The 24,360-nt window shown below is 35.8% G+C and overlaps 1 protein-coding gene and 1 long non-coding RNA gene across 11 annotated transcripts in view; one reads left to right on the top strand and one right to left on the bottom strand.

Moving 5' to 3' along the window:
• LOC136829439 (uncharacterized) overlaps positions 1-4,421 on the top strand; it is a 156,446-nt gene extending 152,025 nt beyond the window's left edge. The window contains exon 5 of the long non-coding RNA XR_010850383.1: positions 4,285-4,421. This is a non-coding gene — a long non-coding RNA (uncharacterized lncRNA). The remainder of the gene's footprint in view (positions 1-4,284) is intronic.
• GABA-B-R2 (gamma-aminobutyric acid type B receptor subunit 2) overlaps positions 3,417-24,360 on the bottom strand; it is a 366,199-nt gene continuing 345,255 nt past the window's right edge. For 2 of the 10 annotated variants that reach the window (XM_067088074.1, XM_067088068.1), the window contains 8 exons: positions 20,100-20,285; positions 19,647-19,758; positions 16,433-16,667; positions 11,886-12,111; positions 9,208-10,302; positions 6,423-6,560; positions 5,731-5,872; positions 3,417-4,673 (listed from right to left, as the gene is read on the bottom strand). In XM_067088074.1, the coding sequence (XP_066944175.1) occupies positions 4,186-4,673; positions 5,731-5,872; positions 6,423-6,560; positions 9,208-10,302; positions 11,886-12,111; positions 16,433-16,667; positions 19,647-19,758; positions 20,100-20,285 (2,622 nt within the window). In that variant the 3' untranslated portion in view covers positions 3,417-4,185. Of the gene's footprint in view, positions 4,674-5,730; positions 5,873-6,422; positions 6,561-9,207; positions 10,303-11,885; positions 12,112-16,432; positions 16,668-19,631; positions 19,759-20,099; positions 20,286-24,360 lie in introns of all 10 variants that reach the window. The other 8 variants (XM_067088075.1, XM_067088070.1, XM_067088072.1 and 5 more) reach the window with 6 other exon arrangements.

The raw sequence follows: 24,360 nt of genomic DNA, 5'->3' as shown, positions 1-24,360 counted from the left end.
CATGTTTCCGCTAGGGGGCCACCTGGCAGTGCACGATTAGCTCACCGTCAACTGCGAGACCAGCTGAGGCTTACCGCGACACGGCACGTTCAAGGTGAGCCAGGTAGGCTGGGCTCCGGGGTCACAGCCAATTAAAGTAAGGGAATTGGAGAGGGTTACAGGCAGTGTACTTTATGGAGTGGATTGGATGAGAGAGACCATCGACAGCCATGCTAGGAGACAAAGAATCCGGGGATTTCTCTGCAGTCATAAGATATCGTCAACTCATTTACGATATGGAGGACTTTTGGGTGATTTTGATTTGGGTCATGAAGAGGCTACAAGACTACAATTAACGATGTGATTTGATTAGAAAAGTATAAGATTAGTTAATCTTTAGTGACATTACAAAATAGTCATCTTAAGCCTCGCTATAACACAAGCTACAGGTACAACGCCAGGGCGAGTCCTTCGACCCTTAGTGACTATGGGTGAGAAAGTTCTGATTGAAACGTTCGACGAAAAAAACGAGGAAATGAGGAAAAAACTAACAGTAATAATATTAGGTGTGGTGGTAGTACCAGGAAAATATATACTTTAGGAATTAAAATAACAAGAGATATAGAGAGATAAGAGAAAATGAAGCTATATGTGTGTATATAATATATATATATATATATATATATATATATATATATATATATATATATATATATATATATATATATATATATATATATACATACAAGTGATAGAAATAAGAAGAGAGAGAGAGAGAGAGAGAGAGAGAGAGAGAGAGAGAGAGAGAGAGAGAGAGAGAGAGAGAGAGAGAGAGAGAGAGAGAGGAAGTAGATAGAATAAAGGCAACGAAGAGGTCCCAACTGAGAAAAAAGAACTGGAGTGACTAGATGACCTCCTAGCATGTCGTCGAAGCATCAATTTGTGTCGGTTTTCGAAAAAAAGGGTCACAAAAAATCTCACGGTGAAATACTGACCAAAAGAGAGTTTCTTTTTTTTTCCATTTTTGTTTTTTGTTTTTGTTTTGATTGGTGGGACTAACAATGGGTCTCATATGTAAGACAACAAGTTTACGGTGGCTATCCAAGCACCAAAATTATCACAAGTATCGAAAAATAGCCAACGTTGGTACTATCGAAAACATGAAAGAGGGTGATTATTATTATTATTATTGTTATTATTATTATTATCATTAATATTATATTATTATTAATTGTTTATTTACCTATTGATTTATTCTCTTCGTTATCAGTATAATTAATAGGATTATTATTATTATTATTATCAATAATATCGTTATTATTTTCAATATCTTTATTGTTAGGACTTTGAGTGAGCGCGTTGTATGAAAATATCTATTTCATGTCTCGTCTAATAGTATAGAATTCTTCTACTACAGATAACTATGATAGATACCTTTATTTACAGAAAAAAGGAGAGAGAAAACTACGGTACAGAGATGGGCTCACTATCGCTCCACGTTCATAATCTAAATTACTCTTTTGGTATTGATTCACTCTTTGTAAAATGGTGGAATGCAACCTTACTATTGTTTTTCAGTTTCCAAAAGCATTTACATATATTTTTTTTAAACTCTGAATGATAAACGTTTACTAAAGCTCATCGACAGATCTATCCAACCATGTATTTCCTTTTTTTCGCTATAATTTTTCCCCCTTCTACTTTCCATAGTTATATTTTTTAATTATCATGATTTTAAACAGACATTTAAGAACGGTACACATGCACATATTAGGATCACCGAAAAACGTCGTATTGCTAATGCTACTAGAAAATTTATCAAATCACGAGCGCCCATTGTAAAATATGGCGATGTATTTAAAACAAAGATGACGGTGTGTGTGTGTGAGAGAGAGAGAGAGAGAGAGAGAGAGAGAGAGAGAGAGAGAGAGAGTAGATGAAAGACAATTAAAGAACAGGTGATCATCAGGTAATCATCAACAAAAGTCACGTAGTCCTAACTGATGGGACACTGAAAGAATAAGCCGAGATTTCTTGTGGTAGGGTTTTGATGATTTGTGAACAGATCGCTTTGGTTTTTTAAGAAAAAGCAAAGCATATGAAACGATGATGAATTCGTACGGAGTCGCAGGTAAGGGAAAATGCTGCTCTTCTCATCTACAGAGTTGTTTCCCCTCTTCCTATGGTACTCTGTGACTGAATGCTTCAATGATTTTAAGATTAATAATTAACAAAAGAGCAAGGAAAGCTATGATTTTAAGAATAGAAGCGCAAAAGAAAGTATGATTTACAGAATAAAGAGAATAAAAGCAGACAGAAAACAATGATTTCAAGTATTAATGCACAGAGGAAACTATGCTTTTAAGAACAGAAGTCAAGGGAAAACTATGATTTAAGAATAGGATCACAGAGCAAAACTATGATTTTAAGAATAGGAGCACAAGGAAAAAAATGATTTTAAGAATAAAAGAACAAGCAAAACGACAGATAAAAATTAGGAAAAAATCTCGCCGTAAAATATGAAAAAAAATTGAGAGGAAAAAGCACTAAAGCTATTTATGATATAGAATAATGCAATTATTACAAAATGTCATATGATAAAATTATATTTTTTCTCAAGAGAAATTAAAATGGAAAAAATGAAAGGAGTTGTGAAAGTGCCCCTCGGTAACAACAACATCAACACTAACAACAGCTACAACAACAACAACAACAACAACAATAATAATAATATTAATAATAATAATGATAATAATAATAATAACTTTTTTGCCCTCTTCGATTCATATTAAAAATTGTAAGAGATTGAACAGAATGAAGAAACGAGAATAAGTTAGGTGATATATGTTATGATATTACGGCTGTTATGATTGACTATAAACGAATAAAAGATGTTATACAAATGAGGGCGCATGTGTATGTGTATTATATATATATATATATATATATATATATATATATATATATATATATATATATATATATATATATATATATATATATATATATATATATATATATATATATAAAATGTCCTGAAATGTGAAATTAAATCAGCGAATTGCTTACGGTGACATAACAAAGTTAACATTTCGAAGGTGAAAAATGGCAAGGTATGATTGGTGTACGATGGTTATGATGATGGGCAAAAGGTGAATGTGATGATGCTGATCAATATGGTGAGAACTGATGATTATCGAGTATAAAACTGACCCATGGAGACTTCTTTCTTCTTTGACGTCGATGAGAGGGGGAGAGGGAGCTGGTATGATGCTCATTACACCAGCATCCAATTTGAGACGGTGACTACCATGAGATGGGGGCTATATGCATGAAAGAAGTCTAATGGATGAGCTGCAGAGGTACTTCACAGGTGAACATGAGGTGGGGGCGAGTGATGTAGGGGGTGAAGGGTAGTTAATGGACATGAGGGGTAGGGGTTGGGAGAAGATAGAATGTATGAAATGGATGAGACCAAGTGAGAAATAAATATCGGAATGATCTCGGCGAATAGAGGGGAGAAAATCATGTCAGCAAGTGTTGATGACGTGAACAGAAATATGAGAGAGATTATCGTTAGTCATTGCTAGAGTTGCTTTGTATAAAGATACACTCGAAATGAAAATAATGTCTTCTGGTTTCTTACACAACAACTGCTTGTAAAGCATACCGTTTAATATTAGGTGTGACGGGGGATCCATACATGAATGATACTTGTATAGTACATATACATACATTTTTTTTTCGAAATCCAGCTGTAATGAAAATTTTAGATTATGTTTGTTAACAGTCTATACTTTCACATGATGAAAAATATGTCTATAGATTTTTCTTTCCTTATCATGAAAGAAAAACGAAGAAAAATAATTTTGAGGAGTGCACGTCCTGGAGATATGGGTAACGATCCTTAAAATTAATGTAAATGCACAGAGTCCGTTGAAAATATAAAATACGATAAAAAACAAGAAAAGTATTAGAAAGCGTTAGTGAACATAGAAAGAAAGATTCGCATAGACGCCATTCACAGGGAGGTATTTCGACAACATAAACGGTAGATGGAAGTAGAGGAACTTTTCTTCTTTCTGACGTCATTGGAAAAGAAACTGTAAATAAAAACACAGTTAACAGATTTAAATAAAACGGCAAACGGCTCCAATCCAGTGAAGTTACTCCTTTCACAAAGGCTTAAAGATTCCACTGAGCGGATCATAGGTATTCCACTATATCGCATTTTATAGTAATATTCGGACACGAAGACATGGTAAAGTCTCGGCCTCCGTGATAACCTTGGTGTCTCTCTCGCAGGAGTTTCTGGAAGATAGGCAGTATGGAAGTGTCGTGGTCTAGCGCGTTGTCTGAAGCGTTCTTGCGCGCTGCGGCAATGGCGGCAGCTACGGACGTCGTAGTGGCCCCTCGAGAGGGACGCCCAATGGAATGGGACCGGCCTCTGAGCGACTGGGTACTGAATTCTCCCAGGGAAGAGGTGTCGTAGGAATTGTCATAGGATGGCGTCCGCACTGGCGGAAGCCGCGCCCTTCCGCTCCTAAATTGCTGTTGTTGCTGCTGCAGGAGCTGTTGCTGCTGCTGCACGTGCTGCTGCAGCATCTGCAGGTGCTGTTGTCCAGCACTCTCGGATTCGTCGTCGTCGAAGTTATAGTAAGGTTCGCTAATGGTGCGGTGCAGGCTCGTTTGCTCTGAAGGCATAAAGCAACAGGGAAATAGATTTCTTACATCAGCCGTACGTGACAATGTAATGATAAGCCTTTCCGAAAGCCCTATTATTTATAGAGTTCAATGATGCAGTCACGCCTTGACACGCAAGAGCGTGCGAAATAATTGAAGGTTCATCTGTTAAATCAAAAGATGAAAGCATTGTGTGTGAAGTGAAATACATTACGGCAACCATCTGAGTAATAACAAGGTTTAACATAGTGTATTTCTCATTTTAAGTTAAGATGTGGTGTCAGCAAGTTTACTTGGAATATCATTGTTTAAAAATTCTTAAATTTACAGATAAAGTTTTAGATTAAACAGGTTCCTAGCCTTATCTAGAACGTGATATTATTTTCAACATCAAAAGCCAATATATTTTCTTTCTTGTAATAAAAAAGTAAGCATTTAGTTCATAGATATGATGCAGCACATAAAAAAGGTGGACATAGAAAGGGCTGCGATAGAGTGCTTAACTTCAAGGTTGGAAGCGAAGAACATTTAAATGTACTCATTCCAGTCTCACATCAAAATAAAAAATAAATAAATAAATAAAAAACTTTTACTGCTGGCAGACCTAATACATACAATCACAAAAAGATAATTTTCTCTTTCTCTCTATCTCTCTTTTAAAAGTATGGAAAATTTTCTTAAACCAAAACTCTTCACTTTCACCAGGTTATTATCTATTGATCCTGATTGTTATCCATTTATCCAGATTATTTTCCCTTTCTGAAAACAGAAGTTTTCTCACCCTAAGTTAAGCTTCTTCAGATGTCAAAAAGACTAATCCTCTTAAAATGACTATACACACAAATCTTGTACGTATCATCCTATATACACTTACAAACCTATTTCATGCATATGATGTTGACGTTTCTGTCAAGTGCAACTGCATATATCATGTGCCTCATTCTTACGAGTCGACAATAGCTAATAATTTTACCAAATAAATAAAAGCTACCTCTCTCTCTCTCTCTCTCTCTCTCTCTCTCTCTCTCTCTCTCTCTCTCTCTCTCTCTCTCTCTCTCTCTCTCTCACCTCTATACACCAAGGTGTTCTGAGGGTGAGCAAGGTCGTCAGAGGAAGCAGTAGTCTCACTCATCATCTCACCGTTCATGTGATAGGAGTGGTGGTGCCCTGAGGAGCGGTTCTGCTGTATCAACGGAGCGTGGTTCCTCACCTGCTAGGAAAGAATTCCAATTCGGCTTTAGCAGTTGGCCTTACACCAATGTTTTAATATAAGGTTTCCTAAAACAACCGCACGGTCGAGTGACATTACTTCATAAGGTAAGAAATTAAGAAATCCATGATCATTTACTAATATAACGATTGATTTTTGATTGACACTGCGATAATGTATTTTTGATGTTCTTAAGAAATAGTAGTTATTATTAGTGGGATACAAAATAGTAGTGTGAGGAAAGTATAAAAAGAAAACTGACTAAAATATTGATATCTAGTTTAAAATATCAATTTATTAAAATGTGGATGCTACTGATATCATGCCTAAAAAAACTCAGAAAACGATAAAAGAACGGACTTGAAAAATTAATGAAAAGCTAACGAGAATAAAACCAAGAAAATAAGAAAAAAGAGTTTCCATTAAAATTTTAACGAAGAGATATGAATGGGAAGGCCTTATGCTTAGCGACTCATAGAAGAGACTCTAGGCTGGAAAAGATAAACAGAACGAGAAGTGAACTTCTCATTAAGGAGGAAGCATCACTTACAGTTTCCTTGCTGGAGCATCTCGAGACAGCAGCATCACTTCTGGCAGACGTTACGCTGTAGATGCTGCCAGAGACACTACCTCGGCTGCTCATGGTCCCCAGGCTCTCTTGACTAGCGACACGGCCTCTTGAAGACTCCTGTAGGAGAGAGGAGAGCAACATTCACTTCATAAAAGCACACTAAACACTAAATTGGATTATTTCCAACGCTGATAAGACTCACAAGAATACAAAGACAAACACACACACACACACACACACCCACCCACTTAATATTACACATACACACGCACACATATACACACGCGCGAGCGCACACACACATTATATATGTATATATATATATATATATATATATAGATTTACTGTATATATTTATATATGTGTATGTATGTGTCTGTGTGTGACATTGTCACTCCAAGTTAATAAGAATTAATCAATTGGATTTGGGTGGTTCTTGCATTGTTTATGATCCGATTTCTAATCCCACATTAGACCTATTAAAGGTAGAGTATTTCAGATTAAAAATACAAAATCATCAAAGACAAAAACTGCTATGTAGTGTTATCCGAGTCCTTAGAGACTATTAGAACACAACTACAAAAAATTAATCAAAACCTTATCAGATTTCATGAGCGACAGAAGTGTATTGCACTCTGGGAATGATTATGCACCTCTGCAAAAAGCATATTCTTGCAAGATAAACAACAAACTTGAAATTATGTGTTTTATCCCAGGTTCTTTACCATCCCTGAAAGGGTGTAAATTTTTTCCTAACATTGTATCAACATGGCAATTCATCGATGAAAACGAAGAATCTTGTTGTTGGTGGTTCAGTTAGATTTATATAAAACTGAGAGATGTAATACTAATGCAAGGCGAAAATAATCTAAGTAATTTAATGAGTCATGCGTACAAACAAAGATATTTTTTACTTTGAAATTACAGACTAAATATTTAGCAGAGACATTTATTACCGTTTTGAATACAAAATATCAATAAATATGAACTTGGGACAACAAGCAGTATGAAGTTGCTGGCGAGGTCAGCTTAAGGCTAATTCTTCCCCCAAAAACAAACGTATTGTTTTAGAATATTATTTTAGAAGTTATTTTTATGAAGGCTGTGCACCAACTTTAATAATACTCTGAAATGAAATTACATGATAACAAACAAAACCTTTCTAATTTACTACAATAATACTAAATATAATGCAATACTTGTTACGTTAAATTAATATATAATAAAAAAAGTCCCTTGTAACCTTGAGAACAGAAATAAACTAATCTTGTTAATCAACTCTGCAAAAGACTGCTGAGGTTTTTCATCCTAAATATTGACCTTTAAGTGTCACAGAGTATTATGAAAGGCAGTTGTTTAGAGAAATGACACTAGTATTGTGTTAGTGACGCGTGTCTTAAAATAATAAAGAAGCCTAAGAAAACACAGTTCTTAAATAATAATAAAATAACAACAACAACAATAATAATAATAATAATAATAATAATAATAATAATAATAATAATAGCAGTGTATAAATAAAGTAGATTCCTAACAACGAAAAAAAATATAGCTCTTATCTTTTTTCTCCCAGTATCCTTAGTTTTATAGTTCAGAGAACAAAGGGTCTTTTGTTTAGAACACAACGACCTTTCCATGCTAAAACGGAATACACAGTAAGTGTATGATACCTGTTTTTACGAAAGTTGTGACAAGAATATCGTTTCGAGGACTACGCATTTGCTTATTTTGAAACGGCAAAAGCAAAAGTCTTAGAATTACACGATGTTTAACTTTGGGACAAATATTGCTCCAGCCAAATACGGAATCTCACTAAATGGTACGATTATAATTAAACATTCACAGATTTACATGTTTATATACAAACAAGAAAACACATATGTACACATGTATATTATATATATGTATATATGTGTGTGTGCGTGTGTGTGTTTGTATGTATGTATATATGTGTGTGTGTGAATGTACGACTTCTATCACGGGAGTAACAACGTGATATAAAACACAGACTGAGTATTTGGCCACGAGGAGACTGAAACAAGCAAAAATTTCAAGCTTACACGAACTCTGGGGTTCTAAACACTAAATGATTGATATACGGTTATCGAGAGATAAGTGGTTAAGAAATAGATTATTAATGGATCCCAGTTAAATAGCAAGAAAACAATAAGGGAAAGATAAAACTCTCATAAATAACTTTAAACAGTTTACAGCAATGGTTGCTTTAATGTTGGTGACTGTATTCTTTATCACATTGTTGTAGTTAACTTCGTAGTGAGCTTTACTTTTATTGTGGTTTAACATTTATTTCCAAATACTTTTTATATTTTCGTATTTGTTGACGCACTAGATAACTGTTACTGACGAAAATTGGGAAATCAAACTGCATCTACTTAGTCTTATTGTTCCTATTCACGGAACAAGGCAATATTACTGCAAGGGAAAGCCAGCACACAATACCTAATATGTACTACGAGAATATAATGGATATTCGAATACCAGGCATCTAATTTTAAATGACATTTAAAACGAGTCAGAAAAATGTTATATAACGAATGGACTTTAAATCAGAAATACTTCCGCTAGTTGTCACATTTTTATGTATGAAATTTTTTTTGCCATTCACAACATCCAGCAATGAGATGATAGTTATGAAGTACTGTGATTTTTAATGCATGAGCGTTGAAAACAAAATAGTTTTGCTTCGTATGTTCTTAAAAAAAATCAATGAAATATTTACGTGTAAATATTTCTTGGTGCTTACATGTTGGTCAAGACTATCCTGGCTACCCGATCGTCTGGATAGGTGGGTGTAGGGATAACTATCCTGACCAGGGGATAACCGACCCTCCAGCAGGTCATGAGTTGAGGGCGGGGGTGGCGTCGGGTCGTCCAAGTGGATAGTAGGAGACGATACCCGGACGTGCTCCAGACTTTCTTGGCTCGGGGATCGCCTCGAAACCACTTCCCCGAAACTGTCCCGACGCAGTCGAGCCCTCGATATCGTTCTCGTGCCCTCTCTCTCGTCACCTGAATCCCATCGACCGCGACCGCCGATGCTCAGGTCGCGGGCGTCCACGTCGCTGTCGGTGGCCGCGTCGGAGGTACAAGAGAGGGGATCCTGAAGTATATCCTGGGCGGGCGGCAGACCATCACAGCAAGTACAGGCAAGGTTGTCGCAGGATCTGTTGTGGGCGTGGAAGGATCCTCGTCCGGGAGGTTTCGGAGGCTCGCTGGCCCTCCTGAGGGCAGCAGCGTAGGCAGCCTGTTGCTGGTGGTGGGGGGGATGCTGTTGCAGCAGCTGGAACCCGGCAGGAGGAGGAGCTTCACCTGATATGTTATAACCCGCCGAGATATTGGCCAGCGCATTGCTGTTCTTTTCACTGAGTGTCTGATAGTTAGCTTTGTTGTTAATTATCTTTATATCACTGTTTCTTTTCCCTATTAATAAAGGTATCTTTTCCCCACTCTCCTCATTGTTCAGCGGGGTGTACAGATTTCGAGGCACTTGGCTGTACTTTTCGCTACCGGTGTGTCTGAGACTGGTCCTTCTGTAGGGACACACTTCGCCACCACTCACACTCGAGGATTTAGCACTCACTCGACAGTCCGGCGGTTCCCCGGGGGGCATGACCATATACTCCGTCATATTCGGAGGCGGAGGAGCGTCCTCTAGCGGAGGACCCACATCGATCTCGCCCCGGCTGTAACGACGCATCCCCTGCAGGCTGGTCCTGCTGGCTCGCCGTTGCTGCATCAAGTTCTGCTCTTTCTGCATCATGGTGCCGCCGTAGTCGTGAACGTAAACGCCGCCGTAGCCGGTGAACGGGACGTTCTCTTTCTCCGGCATTGGCTCGGGCTGCAAGGGGGAGAGAAAGAGGGACTGGGTTCATCGGTGCCATCGTGGAAGATGGGTGTAATTGGTAAGTGCAGCGAAGGAACGAAAGTTATGTAGTCACTAAGCTTATCTTATTCTGTTTCTGTATTCTCTCTTTCATAAATACACACATGTATACGAAGAATCTCTCTCTCTCTCTCTAATACATATTCTCATTCAGTACTTTCGACCAATCTGTTGTTGTTTCATACAAACTTAAATTAGAGAAAGACAATGAATGCCTGAACGATTTTCTGGTAAGAAAAATAATTTTCAAAATAAGAATAAGTACTTACTTTACAGGCTAAACAAAATATTGTTATATGTTTTACGTGTTTTCTGTACAAGAAAATAATAAATAATTCCTCTCTTTCTGTACGAGACTATAAAGTAATAATTTGGCATTCTGTTTTCTTCTGGCAAAGATACATTATTGCCGCAGGTGCCTTTTGACATGAAAAGAGTCAGGTCACCTAATGAGAATAATGACACAAAGAAGTTCCCTGAAAAGGCAAAACGAGAGACTGAATGAGAGAAGGTCATTTACGAATGAGAAAAGGAGGGTTATTTATGATGACTTTACGGCGGCCGGAAAAGGAGTCGGCCTTTGAAGGGTTCACGTCACAATGAAAAACTAGATCAGATGTTGGATTATATTGGCCGTAAGAGGAAGAGGCCTTTCTAAATAAAGATGAAATGACTCTTTTAAGGGAAGAAAAAGAGGAGACCTTTTATGACCAAATGAGAGGAAATCTCTCTTATGGTAATAAAGTAAAGAAAGGACTTTTTTTTCAAGAATGAGGGAGAGATCTTATCGCGGGAAAGGAGATAGGGAAAGTTAAAGAACTCTTGAAATAAAAGAGGAACGTGTATAGAATAAAACAAACACGTATGAATAGGAGTCGGGGTATGGAATATGATATCGGAAAAGAATTTTTATTTTTACGTATAAGGAAAGCTTTAGGTATTTATTTTAATGTGGTATATATGTACATAAAATGCTTGAAGAAATATGACTTATCCACATGAATGCCTGCAGAACATAACTCGACTATATATCGTTGCAGATGTGTGGGGAAAGAGGCTTGGGTCCATGAACCCCATCCCAAAATTCGGATTGAGAATCGGGAGGGTAGGTAGGAAGGGACGCTTAAGCGCAGAGGAAACTAACTAGATCCTTCATTTCTGGTCTTGAGGTTGTTATGGGAGGGTGTATGCTTGATTTTTATTATATAAATTTACCATACTTTATGAGTTAGAGCTTTCCCTTAATTTACTTTGTTACACCTTATTAATTACTTCGTAATTTTATGTTAGTTATAAAATCTTTTATTTGAATGTTCACTTGAATTATAATATATATATATATATATATATATATATATATATATATATATATATATATATATATATATATATATATATATATATATATATATATATATATATATATATATAATATTGTGTGTGTGTGTGCGTGCGTGCGTGGGTGTATATGTGTATACGTGAATGTATATAAGATGAGTAAAAGCCCAAGAGTAAATAAGCACTATGTATTTTCGTACCTGTGGTAGCGGTGGTTGAGTATTCATGTGTGACTGAGGTACGGTTTCCACGGTAGCAGTGTGTCCAATCAATCCTCCTCCCACTCCTCCTCCTCCCCCAGGCCCAACAGGTGCCGTTGACGTTACTATACCTCCTGGTCCTGCCCCTCCGCCTTCTAACCTGAAGGAGACACTCTTGCTCGCCTCTCGGGGCGTTTGCAGCGGCGAAGCGAAGGTCACCCCACGCCTGAGGTCACCGTTAGAGGTCAACTTACCAAATTTCTCACAAGAATGGGGGCTGGGTTAGAACATCCATTACACGAGGCAAAAATCAAATAGTTTAATCTTTCCTAATGAAAAAGTTGCCTAGAATAAACACTGAGGTCAACCAAATCAATAACTCGAAAATAGTTTAGTTAATATTGTGAGAAGGATGTTTTTTTAAGATAAAAAACAAATAATTTTATTTTTCCTGGTAGATATATTGTCAATGCAATTGTTTACTCACTACTCTTAGCATTACTAAATCAACAAATTCTTGGATAGTTTGCACTGACATGAAGATTGACATAAAACAAGCAGTCTGTCAAAGTTTAGCCACCATCGGAAATTTGATAAATTTTAGTCGTGTATTATAAATTCTAAGGAACGAAGCAAGAACACTGAACATGGAGCCGTCAACAGATACATTTTATTACTGGTGAATTATTGAATTTAAAAGAGGAATCTAACAACATTTCATTAATAGATGCAACTTGTTTAAGGCAGGTAAAAACATAAATACATTAGTCTACTCACCTTGAGCGTACTACAAACACATGTGCAATGTGAAATGTCAATGCAGTCTACCCAATAAGTGCATTTAGAAAAAGTGTGAAGCGTGAAACCTTAGTAAGTGTGTGGAAAGCTGATTGAACGAAAAGGTGCAGTAAAGATAATTCTTTATTAGAGTTTTCCACTTGCTGTGAAAAGTAAATCTAGTACTGGAGTTCTCAATATTTTTTTACTTTCACTTACATCAAATAACAAGGATCCACTTACGTGTGGTCTGTGTACAAATATGGGTAAATTATTCTAGTGCCAAGTGGTGAAATAATTTCGCCTAGTAGTGTTTCGGTGTATGAATCCACAGAAAGTTTCGGAAAAGGAGAGAGAGAGAGAGAGAGAGAGAGAGAGAGAGAGAGAGAGAGAGAGAGAGAGAGAGAGAGAGAGAGAGAGAGAGAGAGAGAGATTTCATGCAATCAATAACTGTGCTTCCTAGGAACTTGTTTATGTATAATCGATTTCTGCAAGAAGTATCGTCTGAGACTTGTGTATGTTCAACAATCCGTTTTCCTGAGTTCTGCAAATAGTGAAAGGCCCTGCCTAATTTGAGTCCTACAAAAACAAAAGGAATGCGTACATAATATAGGATTATGACTTAAAAAATTAAGCGAACAGAGCGTAAATAGCAACAGAAATGCAATTTAGAAGAATGAAATGGTTTGCAAACAAGATGATTGACTATAGGATGTTTGATGTTTTTAATCTGATTAATTTATTTTAATTATACATTAACATATACCAAGTTCACGTGAAATAATGATCTTGAGATTTAAGTAATCGTAGTATATATATATATATATATATATATATATATATATATATATATATATATATATATATATATATATATATAATGTATAACATACATACATACATATATATATGCTGCCGTTTGAAAGCTTTCATTCTATGTAAATGTTGGTGCGATGAAAACACTGAGCGTCCTAAATTTTAGTGCAGGTGTCACTGCCCAATTAATTACTAACTTGATTCCGAGTTGTTCATTATATTTCACGTTATTTAGAAATTTTAGCGCAACGATCTATTTCTGATATACGGGCGCAACCATTACCAGCAAGGAAATAATCTTCATGAGAACTGCAGTGCTATAAAAATCCATTCCCCTAGAAGTGGTGAATGATAAGAATTGTCATTTATGTGCTACATCAAGGTTTATAATAACAGAGAAAAATGTTCTAGTCTATGCGTACCAAAACAAGATTTAATTTATGCATAACTACAAATAATTAAAATATCTACAAACTAGCAGAAGCTCTATAAATATAAAAACAGTGGAACAAATAATAAAGGAATTGAAATGCAACAGCTAAGCAACACTACACTAAGAAAGAAATTTATGTAAAATATACGCAATCAACGAACTCAAATAAGTTGGTGCTTCTTACCATAAGCAAAGGCATGTCGAAAAATCAGCATGCATAGCAATCACTCATTCATCGGGTGAAAAAAAAAATGGGTAAAGAAATTTTCTCTGGGGTAGGTGAGTGTCAGTGCTTGTTTTTTGGGAGGGGGGAAGGTCCAACAGCAGCAACACAGAAGAAAAGCCGGAGAGAGATGAGAAAAGCAGCAAAAAACCAGGTCCACGAAAAGGGAAAAGCATCAAAGAAGGTTAGATAATGAAGGTAAAGGATATGGATTGCGACACATATAAAATCAAAAGCAAATTCAAAAAGCATTTCAGTATAAGAAAATTTTCCATTAAAATCCGCTTTGGGGAAATTAATTAAGCTATGAGAAAAATCTGATTGAATATACCGAGGTAAACATTGCAGAATATAAACACAAGAAAAATTTCAAGTGAATCAATAACCAGAGCCCGTATATTTCATTTTCATAAACTGTGAAAGGTAAAAGAAATTCGATATGGAATTACGCTGGTGTCAGGCTCAACAGAAAAGTCATTGAAAAAATATATCAAATAATAACAAAATAAGAGGAAGAGAACCACAAGACAAAACGAGATAGTGGAAAAAATACTAGTTTTCTTCGTGTATATATGAGAAAACTGGTTAAAAAACGAAAAAATTAACCCTCTGAGGCCAGAAATGAAAGCAACGAATAAAATATATACACAAAGTTCACAGATGGTGTATGAAGAGGCCCTGAGAAATTAATAAGGCGAAATTAAAAGATAGGATGATAATGATCACAAATCATCTACATCAGGGATACCACGAGAAGATTAACAAATCGTAAGTAAAAGGTACACACCATTACGTACGAAAAATGAGGTGCACTAATCGGAGAAAAATGTATTAATACTTTTCGTTTCATATCTCGAGAAAACTGAATACCCTTCATAAAATCTCACATAACGATTCCAAGCTCTGAAGAGAGTTCAGTTAAATGCTGATAAAGATTAGAATGCCTCGAATAATAACAGAAGAGAAAATTACCGACTGTAGACCAAACGTCAAAATAAAAGATTATTAAAGTAAAAAGCCAATGCAATACTTCTGAATACATTGAAAGTTGGTTGGGGCAATAACAATTACCTTTTCAACCATAGGTGAACCTCATTTTGATAAAGAATAAAAACAATTAGTAAATTGGTTTGAGAACTTAGCCACCATCACTGTTTAACCAAATAAGGAATGGTCATGTCTGATATAATAGTTCTCGAAATCATACTGAAGGGTCATCAGAATGTACTGATGCGTTAAACCTTAAAAAGATGTGTTTTTCTTGAGAGGTTAAGTAACTACTGAACAACGAAAAAAGAGAACGAAGGAAAAAACAACAATCAGTAGGAGGATAGAGACTGAGATGATGAAAATGAATATTTGGTGTTTTATTATTATTATTATTATTATTTTCGTGAAAAAGTAATAAAAATTAATAATTTTGAGCCTGTGACCTAAAAGAAAACCAGTTGAAAGAGAACTTAAATATCTATTAACACAAAAACAGATTACCCCATACATAAAAAATTAAATTTTTTTTTTTAAATTTAACTGATTAAGCGCGGCTGGGTGATAAGGTTAACGAAGGTAAAAAGCAGGAAGCAGAAAGAAAAATCAAAGCGAAAAACCGAACAGGAGAATAATGCAAAGACCACCTGGGAGACAATAGACTTCACAGACAAAGCCAAAATAAAAGAAACCATCAGAATCATTAAGCCATAAATTTTATGTCATATTCTGAACGTATGTGAGTTTTAATCATTTGAAAGAGCTGTCTCCTATTTTAATATTTATTTGTAATTTATCTGGTTTTTTTCATATCATGATGCCTAATTATCTTCAGGATTTTTTTCTGATTAATATTAAAGATTGTACAGTTTATAGATTATTGGTATAATTTAATGCCATTCTCAAAATAATGAAGCCAACACTGAAAATTGGGGAAAAATTTTGAAGATTTTGAAAAATGGTCATGGTAAAAATTTTTATATGGAAAATGCAAAAAATAAGCTTTTCAAAAATAGCATTCCATAAAAATATCAGACAAAAAAATTTAAGCAATCTTTTTTATATATATATGAATCCTTTTATTGAGTAACTTTTAAAAAAGAAATCAGCCATAAAGCATAAGCCGACAATGTGGAAAACAACGAGAACAGCAGAGAGAGAGAGAAAGAGGGGGAAACACGAAGAACGAAACCAAAGGAAGAAGTAAATATATGTGAGAGAATCGCATAGAGATGCTGACCGAGAGAGACAGAAAAAGAGAGAGAGAGAGAGAGAGAGAAACAGGGTGAGAAACGGAAGATGAAGACTGACCGCGCTGACCGGTCTAGTGAGAGTGTAGCCGTCGCCACACCGGAAGCGGGCAGATGGTGGTAGTGGAGGTGGTGGTGGTGAGTGGTGGTGGTAGAAGTGGTAGTAGTGGTGGTGGAGAGGGAGGAAGACACACACGGTACGCGCATTCGGCCTGGTACGTACTCTGCATCTTGGGATGTGCCCGAGCAGAGCGAGGTCAACTCGGTGGCTTCGGTCGTCTCCGTCACGGAAGGACCTGTCCAGGGAGAGAAAGAGGAAGGGCGAGGGACCCTCGGTCAGTTGGTGGTCGTTTCGACACGGGGGAGCAATAGTCGTCTTCTACAAGCGACAAACACACTAATGAGCTAGGTCGTCGTCCAAGATGTGTCTCTAGTCAAGGGTATTGTTTACTAGTTTTTTACAGTATAGCTAACAGGTCACTAAGATAAAAAATAAGTTAAATAATCTTCATTTCCTGTTCTAATCATGAGCTCTGGTGTGCTTTTGTGTACTTTTGTATGTCTGTGCTTTTGTATTTACGATTTAATCTCTATCTTTTGAACTTTACAGAAATATTTATGAATATATAAAACTATCGTATTTTGAGTAACTTAAAAGACGAAAAACACGTCTGGCTGCTTGTGAATTGTCAATGCATAATGAGGGATTTAACAAAAAATTTTACTCTAGTAAATTTCAAGTTCCTGCATATTGGCAATTATGTTCTAAGCTAGATGCCCGAGGCAACGAAAAAAAAAAAAACTGAAGAGGAAAATGAAAAATAGACAGAAATGAAAATGGCTGCCCAGTTCGTTCTTAACTACCAATGAAAAGAATGAAACCGTGATCGCACCTCAATCTTTGAGATGTTCAGGATCATAAGAGGTTTACAAAACTATTTTCACCAGGTGCATAATTTGGATTACCTGATGTTTAGAGCTTGTCCTTTATTTTCCTTTATGATTTTTGTTAAACTTTCAATTCAAAATAGCATCATCCGAATTTCTTTGAAACACCGTAGGTGTGCTTGCTTGCGTCAGCGAATAAGGTCAGGTGTTTTAACATTATTTACATTTTGGTTGCGCAAAAATATATGCCATCATTTGTAACGAAATTACCAGATAAGGTTGTAAAGATGACAAGTTAAACGACTAGGTTAATTAAATATATATACTGACAGCACATCAACTGTCTGTGAACTGTAATTATATAATAGGACAAAATTTAAAAGTGAAGTGGTAAGTCTAAACAAAGTAAAAACATTCTGAAAGATTTAACTGCCCAAGGGCCATGAAATACAATTTAAAAATATCAACTGTTTTCAGCCGAGTCAAATGTGAAAGCACGATAAAAAAATAACCAATTATATTTTAAAAAATAAATGCGCTTACTGAAGCAAAAATAACCAATTTTATATTTTTACAATTCCGCTGAGTAATGTGGTTTCAAAAAAATCTGGGATTCTGGCGGCACAACCCCAGTAATTCTTCTCAGGCTTGTAATACAAAAATAATTAGAAGCGAGTAACGGGCAGTAAGTACATCACGCGAAAGTAATAAGGTAATATTAGTGACCTTATGAAGACTAAGCCCACGATTTACGCCATGAATATGGTAATTTTATGTTGGGTTTTAATCCGAGGAAACGAGCAAATAAACGTATTAATAAACCCCCTTCCATCTCTGATCCTGAATAAACGAGATTAATCTAGCATTTCTTAAGAGGTAAAAAAAAAGGCTCGTAAAAAATCGACTCTAAGTCTCGGCTAAATATTAGTGGCTCATATGAGGTATGCTTCAAAATGACGTCATATTAGTTTAGTAGGCAAATGCCCTAATTGTTCCGGTTCGTAGAGGAGATGAGTTTGCATTGTAAAAGATGCATAATTCATAGAATGTGGAAGCAAAAGTTACCTCTATTTTTCCTGGAAAACGCAATATTATGTTATTCATTACATTTTCCTTAAAAGGATATTTTTTTCCTCATGGTATTAGCATAAAACTAAATTCAAACTGGCAGCATACTTACAAAACAACCTGAATGGTTAAACTGATTTAAGCATGACATCTACGCATTGATATACAAGAAAATGAAAGGAAAGATATAAATAATTTCAAAGGTATGTACTCGTTTTGTTAGCCCTACGTATTATGTCTGTGAGAAGTTAATACAACAACTTTGTTATTCTATGATGTTTCAGAGGATTTAATGTAACTACTTTGTTATTCTGAAACCTAACAGACAATATTACTCTGAGAGTAAGAAATAGAAAGCAGAAAGCCAATGCCATTACAAAATCTCTCCAAGATTCCACAATAACTCTACTTTCTAAAGGAACTAATTCCATGCTATACTGAACTGGGAGGCATTCGAGGAAAGCTACGCAAAGGTATCTGATACCATGACTTCCGGAAGCAAGCAGGGTGAAGCATGAATTTAATACTTATGCTCAGTTCACCTTTACACAATGCGAAGCATCAAGAGCAGCCTCGAGATACATGAGAGCAATAATTATCAAGCTGTACAAACAGGAGTCTAAAAGATCATCATCCTTGGTTTCGTCTTGTCAAATGACAGGGGACCAAGCCTTCGGGCACAAACAAGGAAACAAACAAACATGTCAGCAGTCCTTCAGGTTACGAAAGCAAAGAAACGCATCCATGCCCGTGCAACTCATTCAGTTTTACATAACTTTTGCAACTGATTTGTCTTTTTTTTTTTTGGGGGGGGGTTTCAGGATTCATTTTATCTCACAACTTTATGCAGAATTCCATTCCCGTTTTGCACTCAACTTTACTCGCATACAGTGAGGCTACATCAAAGGTCAAATGGTGAGGAGTTTGTTGATTCTATCGATGTTTCAACCCATCATTCATTCCAAACGATGAATGTTGGAATACATCACCGTGAACCGGTGAACATAATGAGTTTGTCTGTCGTCTGTATAGCCGTACAGTCTATCACAGTGTCTTACAGCTAGGAATCTGTATATGTCAGTGAAATAATGTGCACTTGGTAAAGTACTTTTCTTAGCATAATCTTCCTTCTTTTCTGCGCGTCATGTTAAGTCCGTTCTTCTGTCTGATATTTCTGAATCTAGTGTTTTCTAGTTTGTCTTTGATTCTCTCTCTCTCTCTCTCTCTCTCCGTCTAACAGACTGTAAATTACATCTACAAGGTTTCGTTTAGTCCATTCTCTATACCTGAAAGAAACGTCTTACCGGTCCTTGGCCCACCTTCTATCCTGATTCTTTCTATGGATCTAGGTTTCGATGGTCTTCTGCCGACTCGTGAGTCTTGGCCCTCCACTTCCGCCAGCGCTTCGTCTCCTAACTGCTCTATCAGCATCTGCAAGATAATATTCACACAAAAAAGTGAATACACACTCTCATTTTGGGAATGGGAAGTTGTTACAACTAATAATTAAGCGTTAAGGTTTCTTGGTACGTTGTAATCAGTAAAGAAACAATTGGAACCTCGCAAGCACCGCAGATGATAGAAGATATTTCTTAGACTGAAGACAGACTAAGCGAAGTAACCAACTTATGACAACGAAAATAGAGAGAAAAATCACAAAAAAGAGAAAGCATCATGAACACGTGTTCCTCTGTCCAGCGAAAACGAAAATAGATCGAACAATAACGCAATCCAAACAGATAGAAAAGAAAAGAAAACAAGACGCGATTTACTTGTAGCTCTTGTTCCCTTTCTCTGAGCGTACGAATGAAGACTTGTCTGTCACTCTCCGCTTTTTTGATTTGCTCGTGGAGGTCGGATACGTCAGAATCACTGTCGGCACTTTTCGGGGGCTTCATGGAAGGCCGTATCTTCGGTCTCTCCATCGTACCCTGAGGATTTCGTCGAAGCTCAATGATCTGGAAAACAAATATAGAAAACCGTTATTGGAGAATCTTCCAAAGGCACTGCAATGTTAGGCGTGGCTAATCAGCTGAAGACTGGCAAAAGGAAAATCAAGTTTTTATGGTATATTTGTGGGAAATTATAATCCTCTGAGTTTATTATTGTACGTGATACTTCTTAATGAATTGAATGCATGTTTTTTTTTATCAGTTTTGACAGACAGCTTGATAGTTAATATGCACTTATATTTTAGATGTATTTTTATGTATAATAAAGAGGAAGTGAGGTGATATGCAGAAAAAGAAAAGTGTAAAAATAAAAATCTGGAGATGGTCCGAAGTAGGAACGGGAATGTAAACCTGGAGGGAAAAGGAGCTAATAAGTAAATACTATATTTTATTATTATAAAAAATGAACTTGTATTCACAGTGAAGAAGCCAAATAGGTAATTGTCTCGCAGGTATTGGGCTACATAATAGAATACTTATGCGTGAAAAAATATGAAAAATTCAATGAGCATTGAGAAGAGAAAATTTAGTAACATACGGGTAAAACAATTAAGATAAACAAGCAAACAGCTATAGTATTATCTACATACAGTAAACAAGAGGTAACTGATGATTAGTAAAAGAAGCAATGAAAAACTGTTCTTCAGATTATAATCAGATTATATCGCGGCACGTCGAAGGAAAGTCAAGTTACTTCTTTCTACAACCAATATCATTATAACCCAGAGTGGATATTCATCATCAGAAAAAAATTAATCACACAGTTCTGTGATTATAATAATGTTGTCAGAGGTGCCAATGAAGTCACAAACACAGCATTACACAGCAGAAACTTCTGCTAGAAAGAGATCCAGTTCAATTTAACGCGGTGTGAAAGGTCCTTTATTATCTGAAGGCACTCAGAAAAACTATATGATTCACGAACAAACGTTTTCATATGACTAGAAACACTCGTAACATCGGTCACCAGAAATAACAAAAGATAGTTTTAGTATCCAGGGGTTTTAGTAATCAATATTTTTTTCTATTAACAACTAATCGCAAATGGAGTTAACATTACTATGAGAGCGATCAAACACAAATACTTATGTAATACAGGATTTGAGTAAATCTATTTAACATATCGTTTGAGTAATTGTGATTTAAAACTAATCTGGTGAAGTCAGTGTAATGAAATAACATTTCTGATATCAACAGGGGCAAGATATTAGTCATATATATATACATACTGATTCCATGACTAATTTCTTGCCCTGTGGACATCAGAACTGTTATTTCATTACTCTCACAAAACCAGATTAGTTTTAAATCATAGTTACTCAAAAGATATGTTAAATAGATTTACTTAAATCCTGTACTATATAAGTATTTGTATTTGATCGCTCTTGTAGTAATGGCAACTCGATTTGCGATTACTTGTTTATAAATATATATATATATATATATATATATATATATATATATATATATATATATATATATATATATAATGTGTGTGTGTGTGTGTGTGTGTGTAAGAGCGTGGTTTTTGTGATCCCGCTAGTGAGTGTCCTTCTAAGGCTTACTGGTCCCCTTCGTCATTTTTCCCTAACTTATTTCAGGTGTATTAGTACGTGCTTTTCCACAGGGCTTAGAGACCCTCATCAGGTTCCCCTTCCTCCCTTGTTGTTATTATCCTCCGTGAGGAGCCAATGCCCATTTGTAGCTTGGTTAGAGATCTGCTACCAATTTCGGCGAGATGTCTTCCATTATTTACCAAAGGTCGCAGTCGTGCCTCAGGTCTGGAAACAGAGCTCAAAGAGGACTCGTAATACGCAGAAGGATGCTCTAAGCCATCTTGAGGAGGCGTCGCGAAAGAATGAAGAGAGTTTGGAAAAATAAGCCGCGCTTCCAAAATCGACAGTATTTTCGTCTTGGAAGAACGTAAACTAAGTGGTGAGGGTCGTGCGAAAAGGAAGTTACGATTAGCAGGTTATTTTTGGGTCAGACCGAATGATGGAACAGAGTCATATTTTATAACTGACGTACACAGCTGGAATTAAGGAGCAGGTCGGATTCCATACTGTTTTAATTACCAATTCAATAATATGGTCATTTTTGATTGCCATTGTCAAAGAATGGTGGATCATGACAAGAGTACACAACTGGTATGATGGAACAGTTCAAACGCTGTGCTGCTGTACTTGACAGTCGGTCTATTAATTGAATATTATTGTCTTGAAAAAGTAAGTTATGAAGGCAACTGCAAAATGTCAAAGATTGAGGCTGTTTGCGATAAACTTTAGAAAAGAAATAACTGGTAAAATATAAAAAGAACCTTCTTTGCTGGACTCATTTTCTCACTTAGTTTATTTCAGTATTTCTTTTTCATCCATTTCTACCCTACTTATTCCATCTTGCAAGCAGTAACTGTCCTCGGTGTGATAACAAAAGGAAGAAACACGTTGAACATAAGCGATGATTTACCACTGCACATAAATGATTTCATTAGCGCTTGAAGGTGATAAACTATCATGTTCATTTGCCCTTGCGTTAGAACTTTTGCAACATGGCTTGACATCGCCGTGATGCAAAGTAAGACTACGAAGATTAAATGTAATAATCGGACTAGATTCACTTGCAAAGTTTATTGAAATAGTAAGTCATTATTAATGTAGGACGAAACAAATAGAGTATTTCACTTTAATCACAACGGCAAAAACACATAACGAAAAATCTCTTGTTTTACAAGAAATAAGAAGCTCCTCAAGGATAACAAATAATGGAATATCTTTAACTGACAGTTGCTCAATGAGGCATTAACTCGACAAGGAGCATTTTTTTTTTCATTTTTGGTCTCAGAAAACAGTTGATTATGACTTTCCAAGCGTTCTTCCTTTGTTTGTATGTCGAAACTGGGTAATATCATTCCACTAACTGACGCAAGTCCTCGGTGGTAACGTAAGAAAAAAACCCAGCTTTCATTCCATGCTAGAACTGTACATCACTGAAGGAAACAGTCACTGCTTTTCTGAATGAGCACCTGACAGAGGTGGGTGGCCCCAAAATTTACAGTACTTGTCGCATGGTACGATAAACGCCCATAATGTTCAGGGCAACTACGTTGAAATATAGCAATATAAAATTTTTTTTATAGGAATGCCAGTTGGCTCTTTTCTAATCTTAAACCGGCACTATATATGTATATATATATAATTAAATATATATATAATTATATATATATATATATATATATATATATATATATATATATATATATATATATATATATATATATATATATATATATATATATATATATATATATATATAATGTCTATGCATGTCGTTGTGGATATGAGTGTATGTATGCGTATGCATGAAACAAAGTCAAAATAAATAATATAAAAAGAGAAAATGAATAAGTAAAAGCCCTCGCATACAAAGGTAATTCAGGAATTTCATTGTCAAAGATTATAGCCTTTTTTTCGCCCAAACTTGGAATCCCGACATTCCTCTCTTGAACCTTTAATTTGCATCTTGTTGCAATATCTCAAGATCAAATTTATGCTAAAACGTTTCTTACGTGTTCAGTCTGATTTATACCCTACTTCCGGAACATGTCATTAGGAATAAAAGAGGGTTAAATTAAGTGATAAATATTATCACGGAAGGAACTGTAACATCCTTCAGCTAATTAACCAAGAGGGATTCCAACTTTTTTTTAGATCAAAAATGTACCAGAAGGTAATTACGTTTTTTTTATACTTCATTCATATATGATTTTATTATTTCAAAATAATTTTGTAAAGGAAAAACTAATAGGAAATGGTGAGATAAATTTTTTATGCTTTTTTCACTCAGGAATTTCAGGGAAACATAAATAAAAGAGAATAATAATTATATTACAAGTCCTTGTATATTCTTGAGATATTCAAAACTCTTGCATTAGAATACACTATTCGGGTGTTTTGAAAATGCTCCTAAGTTTTTCTGTTTATTAGGGGTTTGGACGTGGATGGTGGCCACGGCAGGGGGGAAGGGGGCCGCTGAGAAGGGTAGGTAAAATTTGTGGTGGCAATAAGAGAGGAGTATATTAATT

Source organism: Macrobrachium rosenbergii, chromosome 44 (assembly GCF_040412425.1).
Source record: "Macrobrachium rosenbergii isolate ZJJX-2024 chromosome 44, ASM4041242v1, whole genome shotgun sequence".
NCBI lineage: Eukaryota > Metazoa > Arthropoda > Malacostraca > Decapoda > Palaemonidae > Macrobrachium > Macrobrachium rosenbergii.
The sequence above is the reverse complement of the archived record's forward strand: the minus strand, read 5'-3'. Positions and strand labels throughout refer to the sequence as shown.